A 24553-nucleotide genomic window follows, 5' to 3' on the forward strand; every position below is an offset into this window, starting at 1 on the left:
CCGTCCTCACCCCTTCTAAACTCGTGCATGAGAATCGTCGTCATCCATAGCAACAGAGTTTTTATCTTAAGCTTAGGAGTTGGTATTATCCTTAGTATGAGTAGGTCTCAGAGCCGTTGTGAATCACTTTTAAGAAATTACTCCTACGTAAAAGGTTTTAGCGCGAGTTAGGAGCACTCCTAGTGGTAAGATAAAAGGCTTTGTGAATACGGCCCCAGATTTTTAAACCCTAAAAAAAAATTGTTTACGCGGTCTGAAAAATGCACAGCTTAGAGGGAACATTGATGTCCACCTAATAATTCAACATATAGCCAGTTATACATGCTATAAAAGATGCCATAACGGGACACTAAATGAACCAAAATAAGGCCACATGATCCTCACATCTGGTTTCTCCTCAGTCTTCACGTTGCCCAGTTTTCCGATCCTGCCTCCCGTTGCCATGTCGTCGTCATCTTCCTCGTCGTCGTCGTCCTGCTGCTTCACCTCCATCTTGGTGTTGTGGCCGGATGTCGCCGTGTCTGCCTGCTGGGAGGAGGCATCGGTGCTGCTTACAGAGGCCGGCGTGGCTACCTGCCCGTCGAGGTGGAGCGAGCCTTTCTGGGACAGCTGGAAGGACAGGAGAGTCAGGATGGAGACAGAGGAAGAGATCCCAAAACTAAGCCCCCTTCACACATAAAACGTAAACATTTATTTATTTTGAGCCCCCTTTCCTAATGAAAAAACAACTAACAAAGATGTTCATGTATCCATTTAACCAGGCCTGTAAAGATACTTACTGGAGTGCGGGGCAGCTGGGGTCCATGTCCGGCATTGGGGGTGGACATACCCGTCCCTGACCCGACCGAGCCGGGTCCCCCTCCCATTGACTGCTGCTGGCGCATCTGCGGTGGCTTGTCGGAGCCAGGGCCCTGGGACATTGGGGGGAGGCCGGGGGTGTGGGGCTGCGGTGTCTGGGAGCCCGGGTGCCCCTGAGGCGGGGTAAGGTGTGGGGTAGGGCTGCGACTATGGCTGCGTGCCGGTGAGGGGGAGTTCTGGCGGACGGGCGGGGGGCAGTGTGGCATGCTGAGAGGCTGCTGTTGCTGCTGGGGGGGTGTGGAGGAGGCGGATGGAGGGCCTCCGCTGCCGGGGCCCGTGCCCATGCCTGAAGGCATCATGGAGCCCACGCTGCCAGGGCCGCCGGCGCCAACCGAGCCGGGCTGGCCGAGTGGGCTGTTGACGGGCATGGAGGGAGGAGTGGACATCGGAGACTGCTGCAAGAGAGAGAACAAACGATATACAACAGTGACATTAGTGACGTTGCCAGTCAAGAGCAAACAAATCAATGATGTCTTTGCCTATACTTCAGTGTACCTGTATACAACATCTAATAAACAGGACTAGAGTAGATAGGACTAGAGTAGATAGACACACTCTAGAACTACAAACACAGATTTTTTTTTTTTTTTGTATACAACTCAATGCATCATAGACATAGAACTAACGTGCTGACGTTTGTCAAGTCTGAGAGAGAGCGAGAGAGAGCGAGCGAGATGCACATAATGACACATCAGAGGTCTCTTACCTGAGCCATGCCAGGCTGAGTGCCAGACTGGCCCATGTTGACACTGACATTGCCGAGAGCTGGACCGCCGCCAGGAAACTGGCCCTGCTGGGGAGCCATGTACTGGTTCTGCAGCTGGGCCACATTGGGCTGAGCCATTCTTGCTCCTCCCATTCCCATCTGCTAAGGAAGGAAACACACACACACACACACACACACACACACACACACACACACACACACCATAAATTGTTAACAGTCAGTATGTTAACTCTACTGACATTTGCTTAACTGGGTCACAGTGACACCACTGCACACACAGACAGACAGATAGAGAACCGTGTCAGCAGTGGCAATGCACCAGCTCTGTGACCAGTGGTCAGCAGCCATGGGCTGAGGGGGGCTTGTCAGGGCACTCACCTGGCTCATGGGGCTGCCGAGTGGCAGCGGCGGAGTAGACCTGGGGCCCATGCTCATCTGGTTAAAGGGAGGCATTCCTACAGATCCAGGGAGGAAGAGGAGGTTAGACAAAACAAATGCTTTAGTAATACAATAATCGGAATCTGAACCTCTCTCTCTCTTTTTTTTTTTTTTTAAAAAGGTTAAAGGGTAAGAAACCCCACTGCACAGATCCTGTGTGAATAAAATCCTACTGGTAGAATGGTCATTCATACCTGCAGGGTTCCTGTTCACCATTTGGTTGGGCCCCGATAAAGGACCATCTACAGGTAAAGAAAGAGGAAGAGAGGGTTACAGGACACTGTGTGTATTGTGAATAAGTGCAGGTGGAATAAGACCGGGCGTAATGTGTTTTTTTTTGGTGTTGGACCGGGAGGATGAAATTGCATGTACTCACTAGGGGGCAGTCCCGTTGGTGGCGCTGGCTGACCCATGCCAGGAGGGACCTGCGGCAGGCCGCTGGGGGCCATACTCGGGTGAGATCCCGGCACGCCCTGCTTCTGCAGACGCGTCCGCCGCTTCTCTTCCAGCTCCTTCTGGATCTTATAGATCTTCTCTGCCAGGAGATGGTAGTACTCAGCCTGAGGTAGGAAGGAGGAGAGATAAAGAGACTTAAGTTTAAAATCTTTATTCTTTATTCTGCACACAAATCACTTGCAACCAAACAAACACACACAACTTCACTCAGGCCATACACCAGTGGCTTAATGGCCAGTCATACCAGACACCACACTACTGCTGAAGACCTATAGGAATGCAGCGTCTGTCTTGTGTCTGAATGAGAGGAGCTGCTGGATGGGAGGACAACCACTTACCCTGCTGTTGGCAGACTCGTACATGTCCCCCTCCACCTTGCGTGCGTATGCCACCAGGTTCTCCATCCGCCGGTCCTTTAGAGCTGCGGGGTCTGGTGTCGGGAAGATGGCCTGAACACTGGAGGGCAAAAGGAGGATTAGTGAACAGGTGGGATGAACTGGAATAGAAATGTAACTTAAGTATTGAAATGTAAGTTAAGAGAGAGAGAGAGAAAGATGATGAAGGTGGGTAGTATACAACTTCTAATGTAAGAGTGTGCGTATCCATGGCTTACAGCTTGTGGACGAGGTGATTGCGCAGATCCTGTGTGATATCCTCATGCCAGCCCTTCCTCATGCCCCCGGTCGAGGCCGGATTTGCTGTGGGCATGGTGCTGTCATTCATCAGGCTACAGAGAGGAAGAGAGAGAGAAAGAACCCATCCCGTCAGTCACTACAGACCTATTAGCCAAGATTGATCATGAATTTTCAAAAACTTTTTTTGGGTGTTTAAAATGACTACCAACATAGGATTCGGCCAAGCTGCTGTTTGCCTAAATAACTTATTGTTTCTAGAGTTTCAGTTTCTTTAGAAATAGTATTTTTTAAATTAACGCTTTACAGCTATTAACAGGGGAAAAGACACAAGTCTATCTCTATATGTATCCTTTCCATACAGTCAGACACTTGTTATAACATTATGAGACGGTCAGTGGCGGAATAAAAACGTGGATGCATGCCCCATACGATTACATTGTATAGTTGTTTTGCAGTTGCCGGTTATAACGTTCTACCTCAAAACTTTGTAAATTTGTCCCTAGTAAAAATGTAAACCGTAAAATAGGGTCAAGGTCAAAAAAGTTACCAACATGAAATGCTAAGCCAATCTCAAGCAGGTCTGCAAAACTACCCACAAGACGCTCGCCTGTTCCAATGTGAGAGTGTATCTTTTACTGCTGTAACTTGCGCTACTGTCTGTTCAAAATATATGAAAAAAAACCTGACTGTTTGCATTTGTAATTATTTTGTTGCATTTTTCCCGTTGGATCAAACTCGTAGCGAACCGTGATGTCCAACCCATGGTTTGAACTGAGCCCTGACTTCTGTGTACCATTACCCCCCCTTCCATCCATGTTGTAGTTTGAAAGGGGGTGCAGCCAGTTCCTACCTCACCTTAACATCTGCTTATTGTCTGGAGGCTTCAAAACACACCAGGTTAGTTTCTTCAAGTCTTACAAGTGTTCCCGCTGGTCCTCATCCAGACATTGAACCTATTCCCATAGATCTACAAGGCATCTGTGTGGGTTGATTGCAGGATTAAATGAACAGACCCACCTCTGAGAGCTCATGTTGAGGTGCATCATGGTGTCCTGCAGGAGGTTGCCCTGCTGGCTGGCTGACTGGTTGCCCACTGCTCCATTCACTGGGTTTCCTCCTGAGAATAGAGAGATATGTGAGCAGAGCAAAGATGAGCAGAGCTTCTTCTACTACTACACCACACACACACACACACACACACACACACACACACACACACACACACACACACACACACACACACACACACACACACACACACACACACACACACACACACACACACACACACACACACACACACACACACACACACACACACACACACACACACACGCGATCTACTCGAGAAAGAAAAAACACACAGGGGTTTTCTTTAGGCACCAGCTTGATAATATAATAATTTCTGATCAATGATCCAAGTAGGGTTAGTCCAAAGAAATGTCCCAACCGTTGTGGGATCGGGAAAGTTCACCTAGTTCACCAATTCTTCACATCTGCAAGCTCTCACCAAAAACAAGAGGCCATTTGGGACACAATTCAGTTTTCCGCTCTGTTCTCCACAGTGCTATTAACCAGATGATTAGATTCCCCAGCAGGAAATGAGGATTCATTAAAAAGTGATTCACCTGCTTTTCGAGTCCATAAGAGCAACTTGCTCACAGATATTACAAAAGAAAGTGTGAAATTAAGCACTTAACAAACAAAGTGGGGTGCTCTATCTGAGTCATTCTTCCTTCTTCCATTCTGTTACCCCGCACCCACAGAGAGCCCTTACCCATGGCATTGAGGGGTCTGGACGAGGGCTGGTTGGGCTGAGAGGGCAACTGGTTGCCCTGGTAGGTGAGGCCCAGTGCGGCATAGGCCCTCTCGATGGAGCTGGGGTCAATCTGGCCCGCTGTGCTGAGGTTTGGGGCACTGGGTTGGCCCCCGGGCACTGAGCCCAGCCCGCTGCCTAAGCCCACCCCTGCAGAGCCCACAAGAGCTGTGAGGAGAGAGGCAGTAGGAGAGGGGGAGAGAGAAAGAAAGAAAGAAAGAAAGAAAGAAAAACAGAGAGAAAGAAAAGTATGGGGGAAAAGTAGAGGAATAAAGATTTATTGAAATTTAGTAATTTAGCAAAACACTAAAAGAAGACATACAGGCTAAACTAAACAGCAAACAAATATCATTGTGAGAAACATTATATTCTCAGTGACCAAATCTGAACCGAAACAAACATTCTAGAAAGACATGAAGGTCTGCTTTTGATCTGGCATCTCAACTTTGGCAGACGTTATGCTTTGACATATACTTGTTTTAGACACAGAGCACAGCTGCCCAACTCCAAGATGAATGACATAATTCAGGTCCATCTCCAGTTTCAAGTTGCCCCAGTACATTTATCACGGTTATTTTATTTAAACATCTACATGAAGAGTAGAATCTGATCTGGAAATGATCCTGCCAAGGCCCATTCAAACGCCCGATCAAATTCCCAACTAAATCTGTGCTTTATTTTTATCGAAAGTTAACTGATATGGGTGGATCTCAAAAAAAAAAAAAAAACAGGGCATGGTAGTTGGCATCGGATTCCCCTTCACCCCATGCCCGGTTGCCAAAGTTGTACTAAGAATATGTCGAAATGTCATCAGGGAGAGCTGGCTGTCCCTGCAGCATGTCAAGAAGCGAGATGCGTCTGGAGGTGGAGTACACACACTCACACTGCTGATTCCTCTTGTCTCCGGCATTCTTTAGCGGCAGACACACAGGGCAGTCGTGCCGAGTGCAGTTCTTCCAGTGGGAGATTATCTGTCTGGACGAGGCACAGTGCGCCACTGTGAGATGAGATGAGAGCGAGAGAGAGAGAGAGAAAGAGAGAGAGTTGGATGGATAAAAAGGTCAAAGGTTAGGATCAGAAGGATTATGATGGACAACACTAAGGGTGAGACACAAACTGTGCTGAACTACAACGGAATTAAGACAAATTTACGAAACAGTAGTATGTTATAGATTTCTTTTGAGTTGAAAGATAAATTAAACTCCTCTAAAATCGAGTTTTTCTATTTCCATATCCCACACAAGTTCTCACCCTGGCAGGTCTTGCCGGCCTGGCAGTGAGTCATGTGGTTGAGGACGTTCTTCATGGTGCGGCAGTGGGGCAGGTTGCACGGGCGCATCTCGCCGTTGGCTTGTTCTCGCCGCTGGCACTTGTGCGCGTGCAGCAGGAGCACCAGCTGCTGCTGGATCAGCTTGCGCTTCTCTGGGTCGGCCGTGGGGGGCACTCCCACCCCGCCCACCCCCGGGGACGTCCCGGGCACACCAGCCGGACCCAGGCCACCCTGAGCATTGGGCACCATACCCACTTGCCCTGACGCAGCCGCTGTCGACTGTTGTGAGGTCTGTGGTTAAGGTGAAGAGGGACAAACACAGAGGGAGAGAGAGGGATAGGATTACATTGCATACTCTAATTCAGTGGCCAGAAGTTGAAGGTGTCTGCTCTGGTTTCTATCAGCGAAAGTTTCAAATGATCCCACCTGAAGTCGTTAATCTCTGTTAACACCAACACAATGAACTAAATAAAATTCAGTGTAAAGCGTGTTCCACGGCCTAAATGAATGCTGTACAACAGATATATATTGTGCATTTCTACAGATACTGTGCATTTCTAGTCAGCCTCCTTGACATGAATGAGTTGAAAAATGTCAGAGCAACATTTCTGATTTCAACATTTTTCATTGAGCTGTACAAGCTCACACAATAGATTGCCCTTGAAAAGTGAGTGTTGACCAATCAGCTCAATATACAGTTGAAGAGGGTGTGATGGAGAGAAGAATGGCAGGGTGAGAGAGAGCGAGAGACTGAGAAATGGCACTTTCACACTTCAAATGTTAAAACATGCCAACACTAAACTGTGAGTAAATATTGAAAATAAGAAATGGTACCAAATTCCAATTAACAACTAATCCATTAATATAATTTAGGGTTTATGCTGTACTGCATGCTATCAAAAAAATATTGTATTGGGCCCGGAATAATCTCAGAACTTTTTAATGTAATAGTGAGAGCGAACAGAGGCAGGCAATCACTCATGCTCACAAGCAGAACATGAAAAAAAAGAAAAGAAAAAATATCAGCACGGCAGTTGTAGGGTCAGTTCAGCTTGGGAATTTCCTGCTGCTAATGTGCTTGGAAACCAAAGCACAACCACAGCTCTGCTCAGAGCTGTACAGTACAGTGGCAGAGGAGAAACATGAAGCAAGAGAGAGAGAGAAGTAGAGGGCGAGAGGGAACATTTGCATGCTGGTTTGTAGCTCACCATTCCTGCCATCCCTTGCATGGGCTGAGTCTTCTTCTCCAGGCTGAACTGAGCCAGGCTGTTAGGCAGACCGGCTTTGTTCTGGAGCTGCGGGGCCAGCCCAGCTCCTCCCAGACCCTGGCCTGCGGACTGGCCGTACGGGCCTCCATAGGGGCCCGCGTTTCCCATCATGCCCATCTGAGGAGGAGCAGGGGGGTGGAGATGGAGTTATGGAAGAGGGACGAAAACAAAAAAAAAAGCAGTTAGCTTAGGCAACATATCAAAAGGTGTTTAAATGTCTTCAGCAAATTCTCGCAGACTCACTACATGGCCATTAGGGACAAAATGTGAACTGGACAGAAATCAACCACTTGTTATTACACCCTGATTGTAGTCTAAATTACACCGCACACAACTGAAATAAGGGGAAAAATCAGTTATCAGTACAGAAAGTCAGACAAAAGAAGCAAACATCTCAAAAACTCAACCGATTAATCAGTGTCTGTTTACAAAAAGAAACACCACGGCCGTTTATCAAAATGTAGTACGGTACAACACAGCAGGAGGCATCGGCTGGAGATCCAAGCACGTGACGCGTCAATGACCCCGTAAAAAACAAACAATAAAACGCGACTACTTTCACTCTGGGTAGGTTAATTCCTCATTCTGCACTCTGTGTGCTTCTTTAAATAACAAGGCTGCTGTACCGGAGCCTGAAGTGAAACAGCCATTTCGTTCCAGAGGGGCACTTATTCACCCGAGCTTTACTGCTCATCTGAAGTGCCTGGGCGCCAATTAAAACCGCCATCTTCTTGGGGCTGCACCACACACAGACCCCTCCTCATTAATTAGACAGTTAATTTACACCTCCATTAAGACATCAGAGATTAGACTGGACAACTCAATTGTAACACCGGCGAGGAAGATGAATCTGGTCTGGTCGATTTTAAACTCTCTTAGCAATGGGATCCTTGTATCTCCTGTACAACACGAACCACAACTTCCTTGTTGGAGGAGGTTGGACGGGATATAAAGCTTTTAGTTTGTAAGAGGAAATATACAATCAACCTAGCCTGACAAAACACTACTAGTGCACAGCAGCATCAACAGTTTTAGATCTTCATTACTGTCAATGCACAGATCGAGCAAAGAATTCTGCATAAAATAACCATTATTATTTCACTACTTCAGGGAGCTACCTCAAGGCATACTTAGAACACAAACATAAATCAGATTGGCTGCCAGCCCTGTTATTACTTTATGGGATTCACAGCCTTTTCATTTGAAACTGGCTGGCCAACATCTCCATTCTACTCTGACATTCCCAACACTGAACTATGCCCCCTTTCCTTTGACTGAATGGATCCTCCCACGCAGGCTAGGCTCGGCGGCACGCCTGCAGGGACTCCTACCTTGTTCAGTGCTCCGGGTTGCTGTCCTCTCAGTGCATTCTGGCCGGCCACTCCTGACTGCTGCTGCTGAAGCGTCTCTGCCAGCAGGTTGCTGTTGCTGCCCATGCCCTGGTTGGAGTAGCCCATCCTGGGGGAGCCGTTCATTACCTGCCCCCCCATCCCCATGCCCTGCTGCTGGGGCGAGGGGCCCACTCCCTGCTGCGGTTGCTGTCCGGCACCCTTCTGGGCACCCATCATGGCTCTGTTTATGCCGCCCACCATGCCAGCCATTTGCTGCTGCTGCATCAGGTTGGACTGCTGTGGGGACATGTGCTGCTGCTGAGACTGGGGGCCCATTCCTGGGTGACCCGGCGACATCTTCATGTTGCCCAGGAGCCCCATCCCGACCTGGTTGGCCCCGGGGCCTCCCTGCTGTTGGGCCCCGGAGGTGGGGTTCCCGGAGCGGAGGAGCTCAGAGAGCTGCTTGTGCTTGGCAGCGGCATCCTGGCCTCCGGCCCCAGCCATGCCCAGGCCCATGGCTCCAGAACTGGAGCCCGGGCCCAGGCTGGTGTGCAGCTGGTTGAGGTCACTACCATTGGCCAGGCCCAACTCCGAAGAGCTGATGAGTTCATCGGGGAGGTCGTGTTCCAGGTCAAAGAGAGAGCCAAAATCTGCAGGAGTGAGAGACAGTCACATAGAGGAAGACACAGGGAGAGATAGACAGAAAGATAAGGATGGAAGAAAGGGGAAGAGCCAAGACTGACATTAGTTCGGGGTCCAAAACCATGAAAGGGTTTCCATCACAAATTACTGACAATGACTGACAATGACTGACTTTAATGCAACTTCTTCTGAATCAAGTCCAACAGAGCTGCAAGGCCATTATGTCGTCGAAGATGAGTTTTGTTATAAAAATGAACTTTTGCCTTGTAAATGAAAGTGACAGAAATAAATAAATCAATCAAATATAATACAAAAAAAAATTATGGTTATTCTAACATGCACTCTAAGTCTTTTGCCGTTCCACAGACAAGACAACAAAATAACCAAATCTCTTCATGGCCGCCTCGGTGTGATGCCCAAGGCTCATCGGACGTTTTGCAAGTAACAAGCAGGAGAGACACTTCCGCCATTGGGTGTCCCCGGGCAGAGCCGACACACAGAGCAGGGCCAGTGTGGGGTGGCAGTCCCCTGGGCCATCCGTGGTTTGACTGGGTGCCAGAGGCTGAGTGGATGTTGTAAGGTCGTGGCACTGAGCCGTAGGGAGGTAAACACTGGCGCCCTGCTCAGAGCAAACAACACTTACGCTCACACACGTACGCCCACGCACGCACATGCACACACAAGTACACGCTTCAACTGCTTACTTAAGGGGCAGACCTTAAGAGTAAGAGAGATTTCTAGAGTAAACAATTATCATATTTCCCCGACATATCAGGACATAAACAAGCAAGCAAGACCACCAACCTGACAATTACATGCTTTGCTGTTTGAGTGCTGACAGCAGCGGGTGGGATTTTTTTTTTGTCAATCAAGTCAGAATAGTAATGATACATGTGGCTGTTAAATGATGGTACTGCACAAACAGTGGTCATTCAATCACTTGCCAAAGTTTATAAAAAGCACACATGCAGAAAAAAGAAATAAAAAAATAAAAAAAATCAAGAATGTGACAATATCCAAAATAATCCATGACTTTCCCCTATGCCTGCCAAACACTTCCCCACCTTTAAAAGCCCTCAAGCAGCTCTCAAGGAACCTGCTCATGATGAAACCCAAATTCACACACCCATGCGCATACAGAGTTATTGGGATCTTTCAACGATGCGTTGCAATACACCTGAACTGCACACAAATCACACAGAGTCCCACAGGCAGGGAAGCATGCCAGGATTGCTTGCGTTATAAACCGCTCTACCACTTCTCCCTCCATCCACACTGAATCAGTCCACAGCATGAGATGGCAACACAAGCGTGCCTAGAGCCGATTCATGCACATGACGAGCGTTCTTCTGCAATATAGGTAGGAGCTCAACAATCTACTTGCTTTTGCTTCTTAAGAATTTTATCATGGCACTGCCTTTTTGGGGCCATTTAAATATCATAACCACTGCAAATTGCCATTATCTGAGTGTGTGGAGAGCTGTTATCTGATGTATTAATGACAGCATCTGAGTGCAAAATAACACACACATACACGCACGCACATACACCCACACACCATCAACACAGCCAGACCAATATGAGCCAAAATGCATACATCACTTCAAACGTCTTGCTGACAAATGGGACTGTCAGCCATTTCGGATCACAACCCGTGTCCCCTGCTTTTAGAACTACGAGGAAACAATAGGATGAAAGGCTCAACTTCATAACTTAGGAGAGCGAAAGCCATAACGGGGCAGTTCCATGGCATGGAATGAATTTGGCTAATACGATGGTGTGGACATCCCAGTTGGATTATTATTCCAACAAATATATTGTCGATCACAACATGTGAACAGGAATTAACGATCCAAACAGCGTTAAATTATGCATAATCGGTCAAAAAAAAAAAAACGAACATCTGCCATGGACACGGAGAAAAGAATCACAGTGGTCTGGCATGGTGAAGCAATGGCTAGGGCTATGCGAAACACAGATGAACATGAGTGTTTACAATAAAAGACGAGGGTGTCATAAGCATGCAAGACTACTTTTACACACTTAAGACATTAACATTATTTGTTCATAACTTGTAAATTAATCATTATGCACTTTATTTTGTCAATTGAATCATCGGGGACTAAAGTTAACTTATGAGATACCCACTATCTGAAACACTTTTATACAGCAAAGTCCACATCCCATTCAATACAATCACAACTTAACTTTCCTGTAATTTTGTGACACTATGCAAGGATCTCTCATTTCAAGTGCAAAAATCGGAAGGGAACTCCGTCCTAGTCGATTGAAAGTGAACAATAGAAATCAAGATGCAAAGAAAAAATGACCGCACATGACTGGTGATTTCTGAAACGAACTTCACGCACTTTTTCGTTCTCACAAGTGGCCTTATATACCACAATCCACTCCACTCTAAGGACTTCGGATGACCACTGATGAAGTTTGCTTTAGGGTGGCATATTAACAGGGTAACAAGTTGAAGTTTGTCGTGTTTGCAAGCTGCGATTATCAAGCTCAGTTAGCTTGAAGCCATCTACTAGCCAGCGAACTAACAATGGCTGGGTGCACTGCTAAGAGTTGCATGGGCCTGCGACACATCAATCTGTTATTAGCTAGCGGCTCGTTTGGACTGTAGAGCTAACAGTAACCCATAATGCTTGCCAACTTAGAAAACCCTATCCGATCACGACGAGCTTGTACATTTCTCCAGTAAACAGTGATGAGTGAAGAAATTACACTGATTAGCAAAGTCGAACAAAGTTTCCGAGATGATTGGCTTGCTAGTTGGCTAACTAGTTTGCTAATTAGCGTCGAATGCCAAAGGCTAACCTAGCCAATAGGCTTTTTGTCGCTCATGTTGTCGAAGCGGTGTAGCCATTCTAGCTAGGTTAAATAGCACCTAAGCTAAGTCTATGCATTGCTGATTGACGGACAAAGTGTCATTACCAAATTCGCCTGTGCTGTTCTCAAAGATTTGAGACAACACTCAGTCAGCTAGTTGGAGTCAGTTGTAATGATTTTATGGTCAGGTGAGAAAATATTATCTACAGTGGCTTGAAATTGAACTTCAGAAGCAACTTGCAAATTACTCAGCAAGCGTCTTTCATAAACTAACGTTGACTAGCATTAAGAAAACAATTTTGAAGAGCGAAAGCTCTGCCTTGAAAATTGACAATTCTCCAAGACACGAAGAGTGGATAACTGGCAGTGACTACTCAGGGAGCATTCAAAACAATCATGGAAGTAATGCAATAAATGTAGCAGCTTAACCTCTACTAATAGGCAAAGAGATAACACAAACTGGCTCATCTGGCTAACAAGCTAACAGCATTAAAGAGCTAGGGACCAAAGCGCTGGCTAGTAAGCTAGCTGGTCTACTGTGTCAAGCTAGCGTAAGCTAGTCCTGTTTAAGTCCCACATATAAGCTAGCAAGCTTGGTAGCTAGCTAGCTAGCTTGCTACGACAAAATAGAAACAATCACTCGTCATTCCTTCAAATAAATATTTTAAGAAGCATTGATTATTAAATACGAATTGATTAAAATATACGAGATCACATTAGGGAAAATAAGTATTATGTTTACCGTTTCCATCGCTGGCGGAGACAGAAAGTGCCGGAGAGGATAGTTTAGGCCTCTTGGCTGAAGGCGGGCCAGAGTCCAGAACGTTCTCGGCCATATTTTTTACGAATTAAAAAATATATATCCACAGAGATAATCGCCTTCGCCTCTTTTCGAAGGTTGTTTTTCGTTTATCTTCTTAAAATTTGACTTTTCCCCCTCCTTTTTGGGGACGAAGGGGGGGAAAGTCCCGTGTACAAAATACTCCTCTTTCCTGGGTTCGCCTCTCGATTTCAGCTTCGGCGTATCAACCCCCCTCCCCAGTCGGATTTTTTGTTCTTTATAAATTTCTGCAAGCGGCGGAGGAGGGAGGGGGAGTCGGCGAGAGAGAGCCACACGTAGCGGCTTTCGACCAACTCGTAAACAGTTTTCATGTAAGGAAATTGTCCCAAAGAATATGCTGTGTTGTGTGTTATTTGCCTTTTTAACCACTGTTCGAAAGGAAGTTAAGGATTATTTGGGGATCCTTATTACGCCGTGTGTGTTGGTATAACAGTATCCGAAAAGACGTTGAAAGCCAACAGAATATCCCCTTACCTCTGTAAACTATTTCTAATTATCTTTAATCCAAACTTATTTAACAGTTTCCTCATAGGCCCAATCGTTTTTTATTTATTGGTTTATGGTGCATTTTGGCTATTTTTTTGCGCCCACCTCAATTGGAATTAAAATGCAGATTTAGGCTTCCCTGTCTCAACATATGATTGTCATTTGGATTATTAGCCAAATAATAAAACACACGTGCAGTGTCACTGTGTCATCGTAGCTTTGTACCAAACAGTCCAAAAAAGTGTATTCTATATTTGTTTTACTTAACCTTCATCCAAACTAATGATTGTGCTGTTCATCCTTTGAAGCACCAGTAAACCAGGCCTGTGTAACTGGATTGCACATTAAATGTCACATTAGGCCTATCAATAAATAAACTCATATTATAATGCAAGCAACACTTTGAAAACTAATACAATTCTTCCAAGAGCAAAATTAGGGCAATATTTCACATGTCTACCTTCTTATTCTGTCAAAATTAGGCCAACAGTTGATACATCTATAATTTTGCTTTTACTCATCCTTCTATAGGCTTATCCCAACGAGACTGCATTATTGGCTACAAAGGGTCTATTCTTTTGATTGAATGTCATATTCTCAAAAAAAAGGTTGCCTCCCAGATTCAGAAAACATCTTGATCTTGCAGTAGAACCATAGTGATTATACATCTCAGTTAAGTTGATTTGTACAAAGCTGTTCTGAACAATTCTGAAGATATGCTGATGAGACGCTGTATAAATGCTGTGCGCCAAACGTGCATTGAGTAATTAGGTGAGTGCTGTTCCCATTCAATATAATCCCACAGTAACCACTAAATTAAAGACAAAAGCAAAAGCACCTCTGGAAGGTGCGTGAAGTGTTCCTAAAATCTGGGCAACATGGGTAGGCCTATAAGTAAATGGTACCTTGCCTTTCCTTCATACTCACAAATTCTGCTACTATCAGAATCTTAGGCAAAATGTATATACACTCTTCGTGTCTCAACTTTTGTCCCAACGTTTTGCATTTATTTATTTATTGGATGCTTTTATCCAAAGCTAAATACAGTAAGGAGCCATATAGCCGAAGCAGGAGCAAATTAAGGAGATTGCATGTATGAAGATTATCATAATGCTGGGTTTCATTTCCACAAGTTGAATAAAGTTTTGGTTGTATAACATAAGGCCATAGGTGTGCAGGAGGGACTACAGGACTGCAGTTAGGCCTACATAGACTGGTGGCTAGAAGTTATAATGTACATAGACTGGTGCTGACTTAATTTGAATTATATAACATTGGAAATGGGAGTTTCAAAATAAATATTTCAAAAGTAGGTGACTATTTTGGTTTGAGTTTGTACTGATTTAATAAGTATACATCTTTCTTTTAGCAGTTTCTTTGATGAATCAAACCAAATCATTTTCTGAAGATAACCTTGTATGTAGTTTCTGTAATATTGTGTGTTATGTTTTATGAAGGATACAGAAGTGTCGAAAGCCTAACACAGCAGTGAAATGCCCCCAACCCATTTTTTGCATCAGAGTATCCACATTGGTGCATTGACTATTGTTCTATAGCACTTACTAAAGGCCCTTTCAGACTTCCCGACTTTTCAGTAGATGACAGAAAAGTGCTAGTCACACGCTGTTGGGGCGGGGGGGACCTTAGCATGCTCCCATGAGGGTAAAGGCTAGTTGTGTATTGAACAATAACTAGTTGCAGATGGTCGCAGACTATAATCTCAAGGACATTGAGGAGGTTTGATTTCTAAACATGTTAGTGACACCAGTTGTGTAATCTGAATTGAATTACGCTGAATTGAGGTCCCTCCCTCACAGATGTAGTGTTAAATGTGAAGTTGCAGACAGTGATGGCAAAGGATGAGTTTTCATCCCTGACCCTTGCGTAGTGGCGATCGCACTTACTTTCTGCAACTGAACAGTTGTGTAGATTGAAAGGGCTTGAAAGGCTTTCTGTATTGAGTGTCACTGGATCCCTACTCTAAACCATGTTCTTCCAGCTCGTCCCTTGGATGTATATCAAAAAAATACTATAGGTTGTACTGTAGGATGAATTCATTGACAAGATATTTGACCTTCCCCTCATGGTCAGCCATTTTTTTCACAGCCCACTACATCACCCAGACTCTGTCAGCTTTCCATGCACAAAAAGGCCCTCTCATAAGCTGACTATATGTATTTATATTTAGTGGACTAAGTAAAACACTGTACTTTAAGTGTGTGTCCAGAGTAAATAATCACCTGATTGTTGGACATGGTCGTCCTGTTAGTTAGCATGAAGCAGGTCCGGTCAGGTTACACTAGGTGCAGCAATGCTAGTCCAACTTTCCTGTTTCCAATGTTTGATTCCTGAATGTAGCAAGTAGAATTATAAAAAAAAAATTCTCAGTTTCAAAGTGCACACTTCCGACTTTCAAAAATAGAAACAGTTTTATGGACGTGGTCTTGTATCAAGTGGATTTCACAGGTGAAATCTATTAGAGAATAGCTTTCACATGGTATGCTTTATTCAATCAGTCAGAGACGTATCTACACAGACTGAAGCCTCTTGACAAGGAGGAGTGGATTCTTCACATCTTTACCTACTTTGCAAAGGCATTCCTATTCCGCTGGCCTTCTGCGAATGGTTGTGGGATTCTACATTCCACTACAGTGTCAGGTGGTCATAGTCAATATTACATTACAAATGTAAAATTTTACTGCAAAAAAAGATCTTAAATCAAATAATTGTCCTCATATAATTGTCTTTAGTCCTAACAAATTATTCTTAATCATGAATAACGCATTATGATTTACCTTCTTTATTACTCTGATTAACATAAACATTACATAACATTTCTTATGCATGAGTATATCTTGTTCAGTCAGAAATTTCCCTACGAATAACATGGCCCTCAGTTTATTTGTGGGTAACAGGAGGATAATAGATATAAGGCAGTGTTACATCGGTTGCCTGTACAGTGAATATGCTGTCTTTGGTGTTGATGAATACCTTGTCCATCTAAGCCTTTTCCCACAATTAAGTTATATGAATCGTGTTATACATGTCTAGTCTAAACCGATACAGAATTACAGTTAGTTCTAATAAAGTGAAAGTTTTGATAAAGGGGTGTCAGTGGTATTTTTTCAGCCGATGTATCGTATAGCAATGCAAATGGAGTTATAGCCTTCTGTGTTAAAGTAACACTATGCAACAATTTGACCCTTTTCGAGGTATGGTTTTGTAGGCAACTCGTTTTGGTACCATCCTCAAATTAATTTTGATAGTATATGGTCATGTGAAGGACAGATAAACACTTGTGTCTTTCCAAAAGTCATCCAGGATATGCTGATACCCTAACCCTAACCCTATACAAACACTTGTGTCTTTACATAAGCCTTCCAGGATATGCCGTATGTAGTTCTGTGTACCGGGCTGGAACACCCTGCAAATGGCAGAAAAGCTTTTTGTATGCTTTTTAGGTAGTAAGCTTACTAGTTTTGGAACAGAACTCTGTATTGCTGCTTTAAAGGTTATTTTTTATACCAGCATCAAAGACCCCCAGTCTACCACATTTCCTCAACCACACTTGACAGATGTTGTCAAGTACTCCTCCAGCATCTTCTCACTTGTTTTGTGCCTCGCAATGTCTTCTCTGTGATCTAACCACCTCAACTTTCCTCTGTCCATAAGATCTTCCACCCAGTATCAGTCTTCTTGTCTCCATGTTTTCATTTGCCTGTCTGAGATATGGCTTTCTCTTTGAAAACTCAGCCAGAATTACTCTTCACTGATGAAGATAAGACTGGTGTACTCTAGGTACTATTAAACAAAGCTGCCAGCTGAGGACCTGTAAGGCATCTGTTCCTGATGTTATTATTATCCTCCTGCACTGTTGTGCACTGGGACCTCACTTCTCGTTCTGCCCAAGTTAGGGCAGCTCTGTGAAGGATTTGTTGCAAAATATCTTCAATTTCTTTCATGTTCTCCTTTCTACTATATAAGTCATACTGGTCATTAAAGCCAAAACATTGAAATTAAATGTTGAAATTAAAGCTTTTGAGATATCTATACGTCTCTTGTCACATGTCTATAATGATACTTGATATAATAATAATGATGTAAATACCAATCATTTGGTCAAGCTTAACAAAAGACAAAGAATTTTAGTCATCCACATAAAAATATGTTAAATTCCTTGTACTATTGGATTAGGACTTCCAACAGCGGTCAGTCCTCTCACTGTCACATGCAAGTACGCAACAACCTAACCTAACCAATATAACAAATGCCCAACCATAGGATACAACAACATACAACTGGCTGCGTTGTACAAGGCTGCTTTTCACAGTACAACATGCGTTGTCTGTAGCCCACTACTGCTTAACACAACAACATGACCGCCCAACCAAGGCAGCACGATACAACAACAGCACAGCTGCCTTTGAGAGCATTTCATTTGGGTTTTAAAGCAGGCACCTTCCTTCATTAGTGTTTCAATGAACTAGGCCCATGACACCTCAGTGGTGTCTGGCGTCCCACACCTACCCCCCTCCATACTCATGATGGGTTAGGCATATGCCACTACCAGAGAAAACAACAGATACACCTCAAGATATGCCTCAACAAGAGTTTCTTCCATTTTTGCAGGGTGTTCCAGCCCGGAACACAGTACTACATAGTGCATATCCTGGGTGGCTAGTTGGAAAGACACAGGTGTTTATCTGTCCTTCACAAGAATATATGCTATCAAAATGAATTTGAGGATGGTACCACAACTAATAAAACCATACCTTAAAAAAACAAAAATTCACCCTACTGTATAACTGTCATACTCATACTGCATAGCATTTATTTATTCCTGCTCTTCCTGGACTCGCCACTTTGCAATATTGTATATACAGCCGTGGAAAAAATTAAGAGACCACTTCAAAATTATCAGTTTCTCTGGTTTTACTATTTATTGGTATGTGTTAAAGTAAAATGTACATTTTTGTTTTATTCTATAACCTACTGGCAACATTCCTACCAAATTTCAAATAAAAATATTGTCATTTAGATCATTTATTTGCAGAAAAATGACAATTGGTCAAAATAGCAAAAAAGATGCAGTGTCTTCAGATCTCGAATAATGCAAAGAAAACAAGCTCATATTCATTTTTAAACTACACAATACTAATGCTTTAACTTAGGAAGAGTTCAGAAATCAATATTTGGTGGAATAAACTTGATTTAAAAACACACCTTTCATGTGTCTTGGCATGCTCTCCACCAGTCTTTCACATTGCCGTTGGGTGACTTTATGCTACTCCTGGCGCAAGAATTCAAGCAGCTCGGCTTCTTTTCATGGCTTGTGACCATCCATCTTCCTCTTGATCACAATTCAGAGGTTTTTTTATGGGATTCAGGTCTCGAAATTGGGCTGGCCATGACAGGATCCTGATCTGGTGGTACTGCATCCACACCTTTACTGGCCTGGCTGTGTGGCATGGAGCATTGCCCTGCTGGAAAAAACACTTCTCAGAGTTGGGGAACATTGTCAGAGCAAAAGGAAGCAAGTTTTTCTTCCGGGACAACGTTGTACTTTGCCTGGCTGAGGTTTGTAAAAGACCATAAGGATTGAACCAAAGCGGACTGGAGGGTCTTCTAGTTCGTCTTCTCTGATGAGTCCAATTTTCAGCTTTGCCCAACACATGGTCGTCTGATGGTTAGACGGAGACCTGGAGAGGCCTACAAGCCACAGAGTCTTGCACCTACTGTGAAATTGGACTCATCAGAGAAGACAAACTAGAAGACCCTCCAGTCCGCTTTGGTTCAATCTTTATGGTCTTTTACAAACCTCAGCCAGGCAAAGTACAACGTTGTCCTGGAAGAAAAACTTGCTTCCTTTTGCTCTGACAATGTTCCCCAACTCTGAGAAGTGTTTTTTCCAGCAGGGCAATGCTCCATGCCACACAGCCAGGCCAGTAAAGGTGTGGATGGAGTACCACCAGATCAGGACCCTGTCATGGCCAGCCCAATTTCGAGACCTGAATCCCATAAAAAACCTCTGAAATGTGATCAAGAGGAAGATGGATGGTCACAAGCCATGAAAAGAAGCCGAGCTGCTTGAATTCTTGCGCCAGGAGTAGCATAAAGTCACCCAACGGCAATGTGAAAGACTTGTGTAGAGCATGCCAAGACACATGAAAGTTGTGATTTTAAATCAAGGTTATTCCACCAAATACTGATTTCTGAACTCTTCCTAAGTTAAAGCATTAGTATTGTGTAGTTTAAAAATGAATATGAGCTTGTTTTCTTTGCATTATTCGAGATCTGAAGACACTGCATCTTTTTTGCTATTTTGACCAATTGTCATTTTTCTGCAAATAAATGATCTAAATGACAATATTTTTATTTGAAATTTGGTAGGAATGTTGCCAGTAGGTTATAGAATAAAACAAAAATGCACATTTTACTTTAACACATACCAATAAATAGTAAAACCAGAGAAACTGATAATTTTGAAGTGGTCTCTTAATTTTTTCCGCGGCTGTATACTCCTTGTATATACTTTTTTAGACTTCTTGGACTGTTGTCATGTTTTGCACTGTTGTATTGTTCTGCACTGTTATATCGTTTTGTGTTGTGATGTATATTTTGTGTAATATGTGTAAGCACACTGAGAGCCACTGCACCAAGACAAATTCTTTGTTTGTGCAAACTTACTTGGCCAATAAAAGCTGATTCTGATTCTGATTCTGATATTCCAGTAAGCTTCATCAAATATTGGGAGAGGTCGGCTAGGGACAATTATGACACGCATTACAATTGGTTGCAATCAGCCAGTGTAGCTAGCAATCAGCCAGTGTAGCTAGCAAGTCAAATAAGCTAGCCAATTTTGTGAAAAAGTTATACCCTTGGTTTGTAAATTCTCACTGGCATTTTGAAAAGTTTTTATATTGAATAATTCATGGCTGTTGCCATAAATGTAACTTCACCGCTTCAAACTGGCATGGCATGTTACAATTGTCCTAGGGCACTGCTACAAATGTCCAGGACCTGTCTGTCCCCAAAGCATTACAACTGCCCTCAAGGTATTCATTGATCTTAAATGTAAATTGAAAATATGTAAGACAGTTGTGTTTAGAGTAGTCATGTTGGGAGTATTGCAAGATGGTCCTGATGAATGCAGACTAGCATAGACATCTCAGGTTCAACTGTTGCTCCTATACCCCAAATCATTGATTGATTCCTTTAGCAACATTTACAGACCCATGGATAAATACAGAACTAGTACACAGGAGGCAGGTCTTGTACTCTGACACAACATTTACACTGACGGTTGGAAGATACGTTAACATAAAACAGAGCCAAACTAAGGCATCAAACAACAATGTAACGTGGAAGACGTGACAACAGTTACTCACAATAACACCAGGCACAAAAGAGAAGGTAAAATCACATTATTCCAAGAACGCTGAATTACCGAAAACCAGTTCCTCGTTCGCAAGGCATGGTGGGAGCTATCCCACCCACATACACAAGAGCACAACCCCCTTGAAGACTATACTATAGAAACGAAAGATGTAGGTTGCATACATATGTTAAAATCACTGTGTCACTTATGCTGATTTTTTGCAACAACACCAAAAAAAAAAAAAAGAAGCAAAACCTTACAACTGTACCTGCTCTCTAATTATAGGGGCATCTAAATAGGTTGTGGATGGTGAGTGGTGGCAGAACAGCAATGGGATACCTCCCATTTTACCTAATATGGATGGCATGACGACATCTGCTCCATGTTCCTGTCAGCTCAATTGAACAATATTCTGAAATGGTCAAGGAAACTTAGCTTATGTAGGAGTGAATTTATCAGGGAAAACTGGTGATTGATGGTTAGGTGATGGCTTCTATTGTAGAGAAACCAGTGAAATGTTTAGGCAGGTGGTACAATTTCATGCTGAGTGACTGACAGGCTGAAGAGCTTATAAAATTAAATGTTAAGGTTATCATTGCTATTGAAAAGTCCTTCTTGCCTGGTAAACTGAAATTGTGGGGCATGCAATTTGGGCTTTTGCCACACATGTGGTTAGCCTGATTTTGCTTGCCTATTGCTGTCAGATCAGTTTTCCGTCTGTGCCATGTGCCAAGACCAGCCTGGAAATGGTTTTGTCACAGTTTAAGGATACAGCAGTCAAGGTATATTATTGCATAGGGACATCATTGGGCAGGTACAGACTGGAAGAGCAGGGTTTGGGCCTGGTGACAGTTGGAAAGCATGGGGTAAGGCTACATTGTCAGGAAGGAGGCAGATGGTAACCAGCTTTGTTCGTGAGAAAGAGAAGGAGTCTAGACGAGAAACAACGGCTTCTCAGACAAAGCAAGGCCAATGGTGGATGTTTTATCCAGCTGCTTTGGGTGGGAAATCTTCTTGTTGTGCTTCGCAGTAGTGGGCTGCAGACAACGCATATTGTACTGATTGTATAGTATAGATATGATGGTTGTATTGCACCCTGTTGCCATAATACATAGGCTAGGTTGTTGGGTATGAGTACTTGTGGGAGGTCCCCAACCAATAGCAGAAGGAATTTAACTTATTTTCCTGTGTATAACTAAAATGCCTTTGGTGTACGAGTGTACTTTAGTGTATTGTCATGGATGAATTTACCACAGGTTTTTAAATTATTCTTACTTCTTATTACAAATTTACTACGTTAAAAATAAAAAGCCGGTGAAGAACAATAAAACAGTCACTGACATAGCACCCCATTCTGCGCCTGTAGTCAATGGCCTATGGTGTGGTGCTGAAGTGCAAAGACATACAGTATGTCTATGCTGGAGTGGGCACTCAGAGGAGAGCGCCTCCCTTCCATAATCAACTACAGCCACTGAGTGGGGTCATAGACCAGAAGAAGAGGATGGTACACACTGACTGTATGAACAGTGTTTTTCTACAGTTTCTTCACAGTTTTTGAGGTAGACAGATGCAGGTGTATCTCTGAAAGGATCCTTTCCATGATGTCAAACCCTTTTAATAACATTTACAAACCTGTCAGTGGCTAAAACAAGTGGTTCCCTCTAATATGCATGCTGGCTCAATATGATTCCATTGTAAAGCTTTCTAATTCAATACTTGACCGATTTCGGTTTTGGTTACACTCACCCTCCTACTAAACCTCCTTGAATTCCAGGTCGTGGCACCAATGTAACCTGCGTTGTGTGGATGAGCACAGTCCCCCATCAGACTCGAACTCTCAACCTCTGGTGTGTGGAGGTGGGCGTGCTAATAAGGAATAGATGTTTTTTTTTTTTTTTTTACCCTTCAGCAGACATTCTAGTCAAATAATGTGTCCATCAACAATGTAAGATTTAAAAGATCCTTGTTATATTCTGTGAACTCATTCTTAAAAATTCGAAAATGTGGCCATGGTACCTGCTGAAGGGTTAAGGTGTCTGTGATGTTGCAGAGTTGCTGACTTGCTGTGAGAATCGGCGAATGATCAAAACAGGTGTATTTTTTTTTGCGTGAGATAGATTAAAGTTAATGATGTTTCCCATGCCAGCGTTAGACAGGACACACAGGCATGAATCTCATGTCAAAAGCAACCCTGGATTTACTCACTGCACAGCACTGTACCTGCTGTAGCGTGCAAGTGGGGTTGTGTGTTCCGGTTGCGTTTCCTGATTGTCTGTAGTTCCCATAATTCTGTGGGTTCTCTGTTGAAGTTTATTTTGTGATTAATGTTCGAGTGTTGAATGTATTCGTGCTCCATTTTGTATTTATGTCAGCGTGAACTTTCTATTTGTGATTAGAGTCGGTGTTATGTGTGCAAATGTCCAGTTGTAGTGTTCTTGTACCCTTGCCCTATAGATTGTTTCTGCGTAGGAGATCCCTACTGTGACCGTAGACGACGCAATATGGCATTGATGTGTGTTACAGGTCGGCGAAGAAGCTGTGAACTTGTGCTCATGCATGAGGTTGCCCAGTCGGTGACGATATATCAAGTTTAAAAGCTAGGTTCTACCGAGATTTGAACTCGGATCGCTGGATTCAGAGTCCAGAGTGCTAACCATTACACCATAGAACCTCTGTAGACCATTGCGATGTCTTGTTACAACTTGTAGATATAATAGTTATCGTTAGTCGCCTGAGAAATATTTAGATTTTAGCCTGTAGTAATGTGTTTTAATTGAGGAAATTGACTAATGTCAGCTAGCCAGGAGACAGTCTATTTGGCAAAAAGAAGGCCACAACATGTTATTATCATGGTGGCGGGCCTACAGCTGATCAGTAAACACTGGGTGGCGATGATGAGCCATTTAGGTTACGATCTTGTTGTATCAACAATTCAGTCGAAGAAGAAATTGGAACATTTTCGAGTGGAGCATCAGGTGAGTCTTTCTGTATGTTTTTCCAGCCTGTTCTATTTGTCGTTAAAACATTATATTTTTTGTAAAGATTTGCCATTTTTAAATGTCGAAGGCTAAACATGGCCCAACATGGACGAATTGTCTTTATCTTGAGAAAAAAAGACTATAGAAGACTGTTGGGGTTGTTCGAGTGCATGGGCTTCTCATGTAAGGGCAGTTCAGCCTCTTTCTGTTGGACGACTTGGTCCTCTCGTGTAAAGGCCATGTTTCTGTTGGGTGGCAGTCTACGAAGTCATTGTAGTAGCTAATGCAGCTGTTGTGGGTTGTAAATGGAAATATGGCAATGAGCACTACTGAAACGTCTAACGTCTCTACCAGTCTCTTTTATCCCAATGTCTTTTTAAAAAGTCTTTTCACGAAGCAAATCAATAAAGAAAAACGTGATGTACTCTTCTAAGCACGCAGCAAGGTAGCAGACACTGTTGTTTTAAGGAAACACAAGGACATGTTGTATTTGCTATTCAGTAGAGCTAGTCATAATCTAAACACAGTATTTCAAGTATGGGGTGGGGTGCATTGTGTTTCCCCATAACATCAATTCACCACCAT

The 24553-nt window shown here is 43.5% G+C and overlaps 1 protein-coding gene across 3 annotated transcripts in view; it reads right to left on the reverse strand.

Moving 5' to 3' along the window:
* The window catches only part of ep300a (EP300 lysine acetyltransferase a), a 31510-nt gene extending 18196 nt beyond the window's left edge, over positions 1-13314 (reverse strand). For 2 of the 3 annotated variants that reach the window (XR_013968586.1, XM_080835116.1), the window contains exons 1-15: positions 13028-13314; positions 8800-9449; positions 7409-7585; positions 6182-6491; positions 5814-5927; positions 4892-5098; positions 4132-4231; positions 3093-3206; positions 2818-2935; positions 2400-2583; positions 2218-2265; positions 1964-2040; positions 1565-1726; positions 780-1253; positions 385-609 (exon numbers count right to left, since the gene is read on the reverse strand). Coding sequence is in view for 2 of the 3 variants with exons in the window: in XM_080835116.1 (XP_080691242.1) it covers positions 385-609; positions 780-1253; positions 1565-1726; positions 1964-2040; positions 2218-2265; positions 2400-2583; positions 2818-2935; positions 3093-3206; positions 4132-4231; positions 4892-5098; positions 5814-5927; positions 6182-6491; positions 7409-7585; positions 8800-9449; positions 13028-13121 (3054 nt within the window). In the remaining variant the exon portion in view is untranslated. The remainder of the gene's footprint in view (positions 1-384; positions 610-779; positions 1254-1564; positions 1727-1963; positions 2041-2217; positions 2266-2399; positions 2584-2817; positions 2936-3092; positions 3207-4131; positions 4232-4891; positions 5099-5813; positions 5928-6181; positions 6492-7408; positions 7586-8799; positions 9450-13027) is intronic. The other variant, XM_080835117.1, reaches the window with a different exon arrangement.
* Positions 13315-24553: the final 11239 nt, after the last annotated feature.

The sequence above is a fragment of the Sprattus sprattus genome, assembly GCF_963457725.1.
Source record: "Sprattus sprattus genome assembly, chromosome: 3".
Taxonomy (NCBI): domain Eukaryota; kingdom Metazoa; phylum Chordata; class Actinopteri; order Clupeiformes; family Clupeidae; genus Sprattus; species Sprattus sprattus.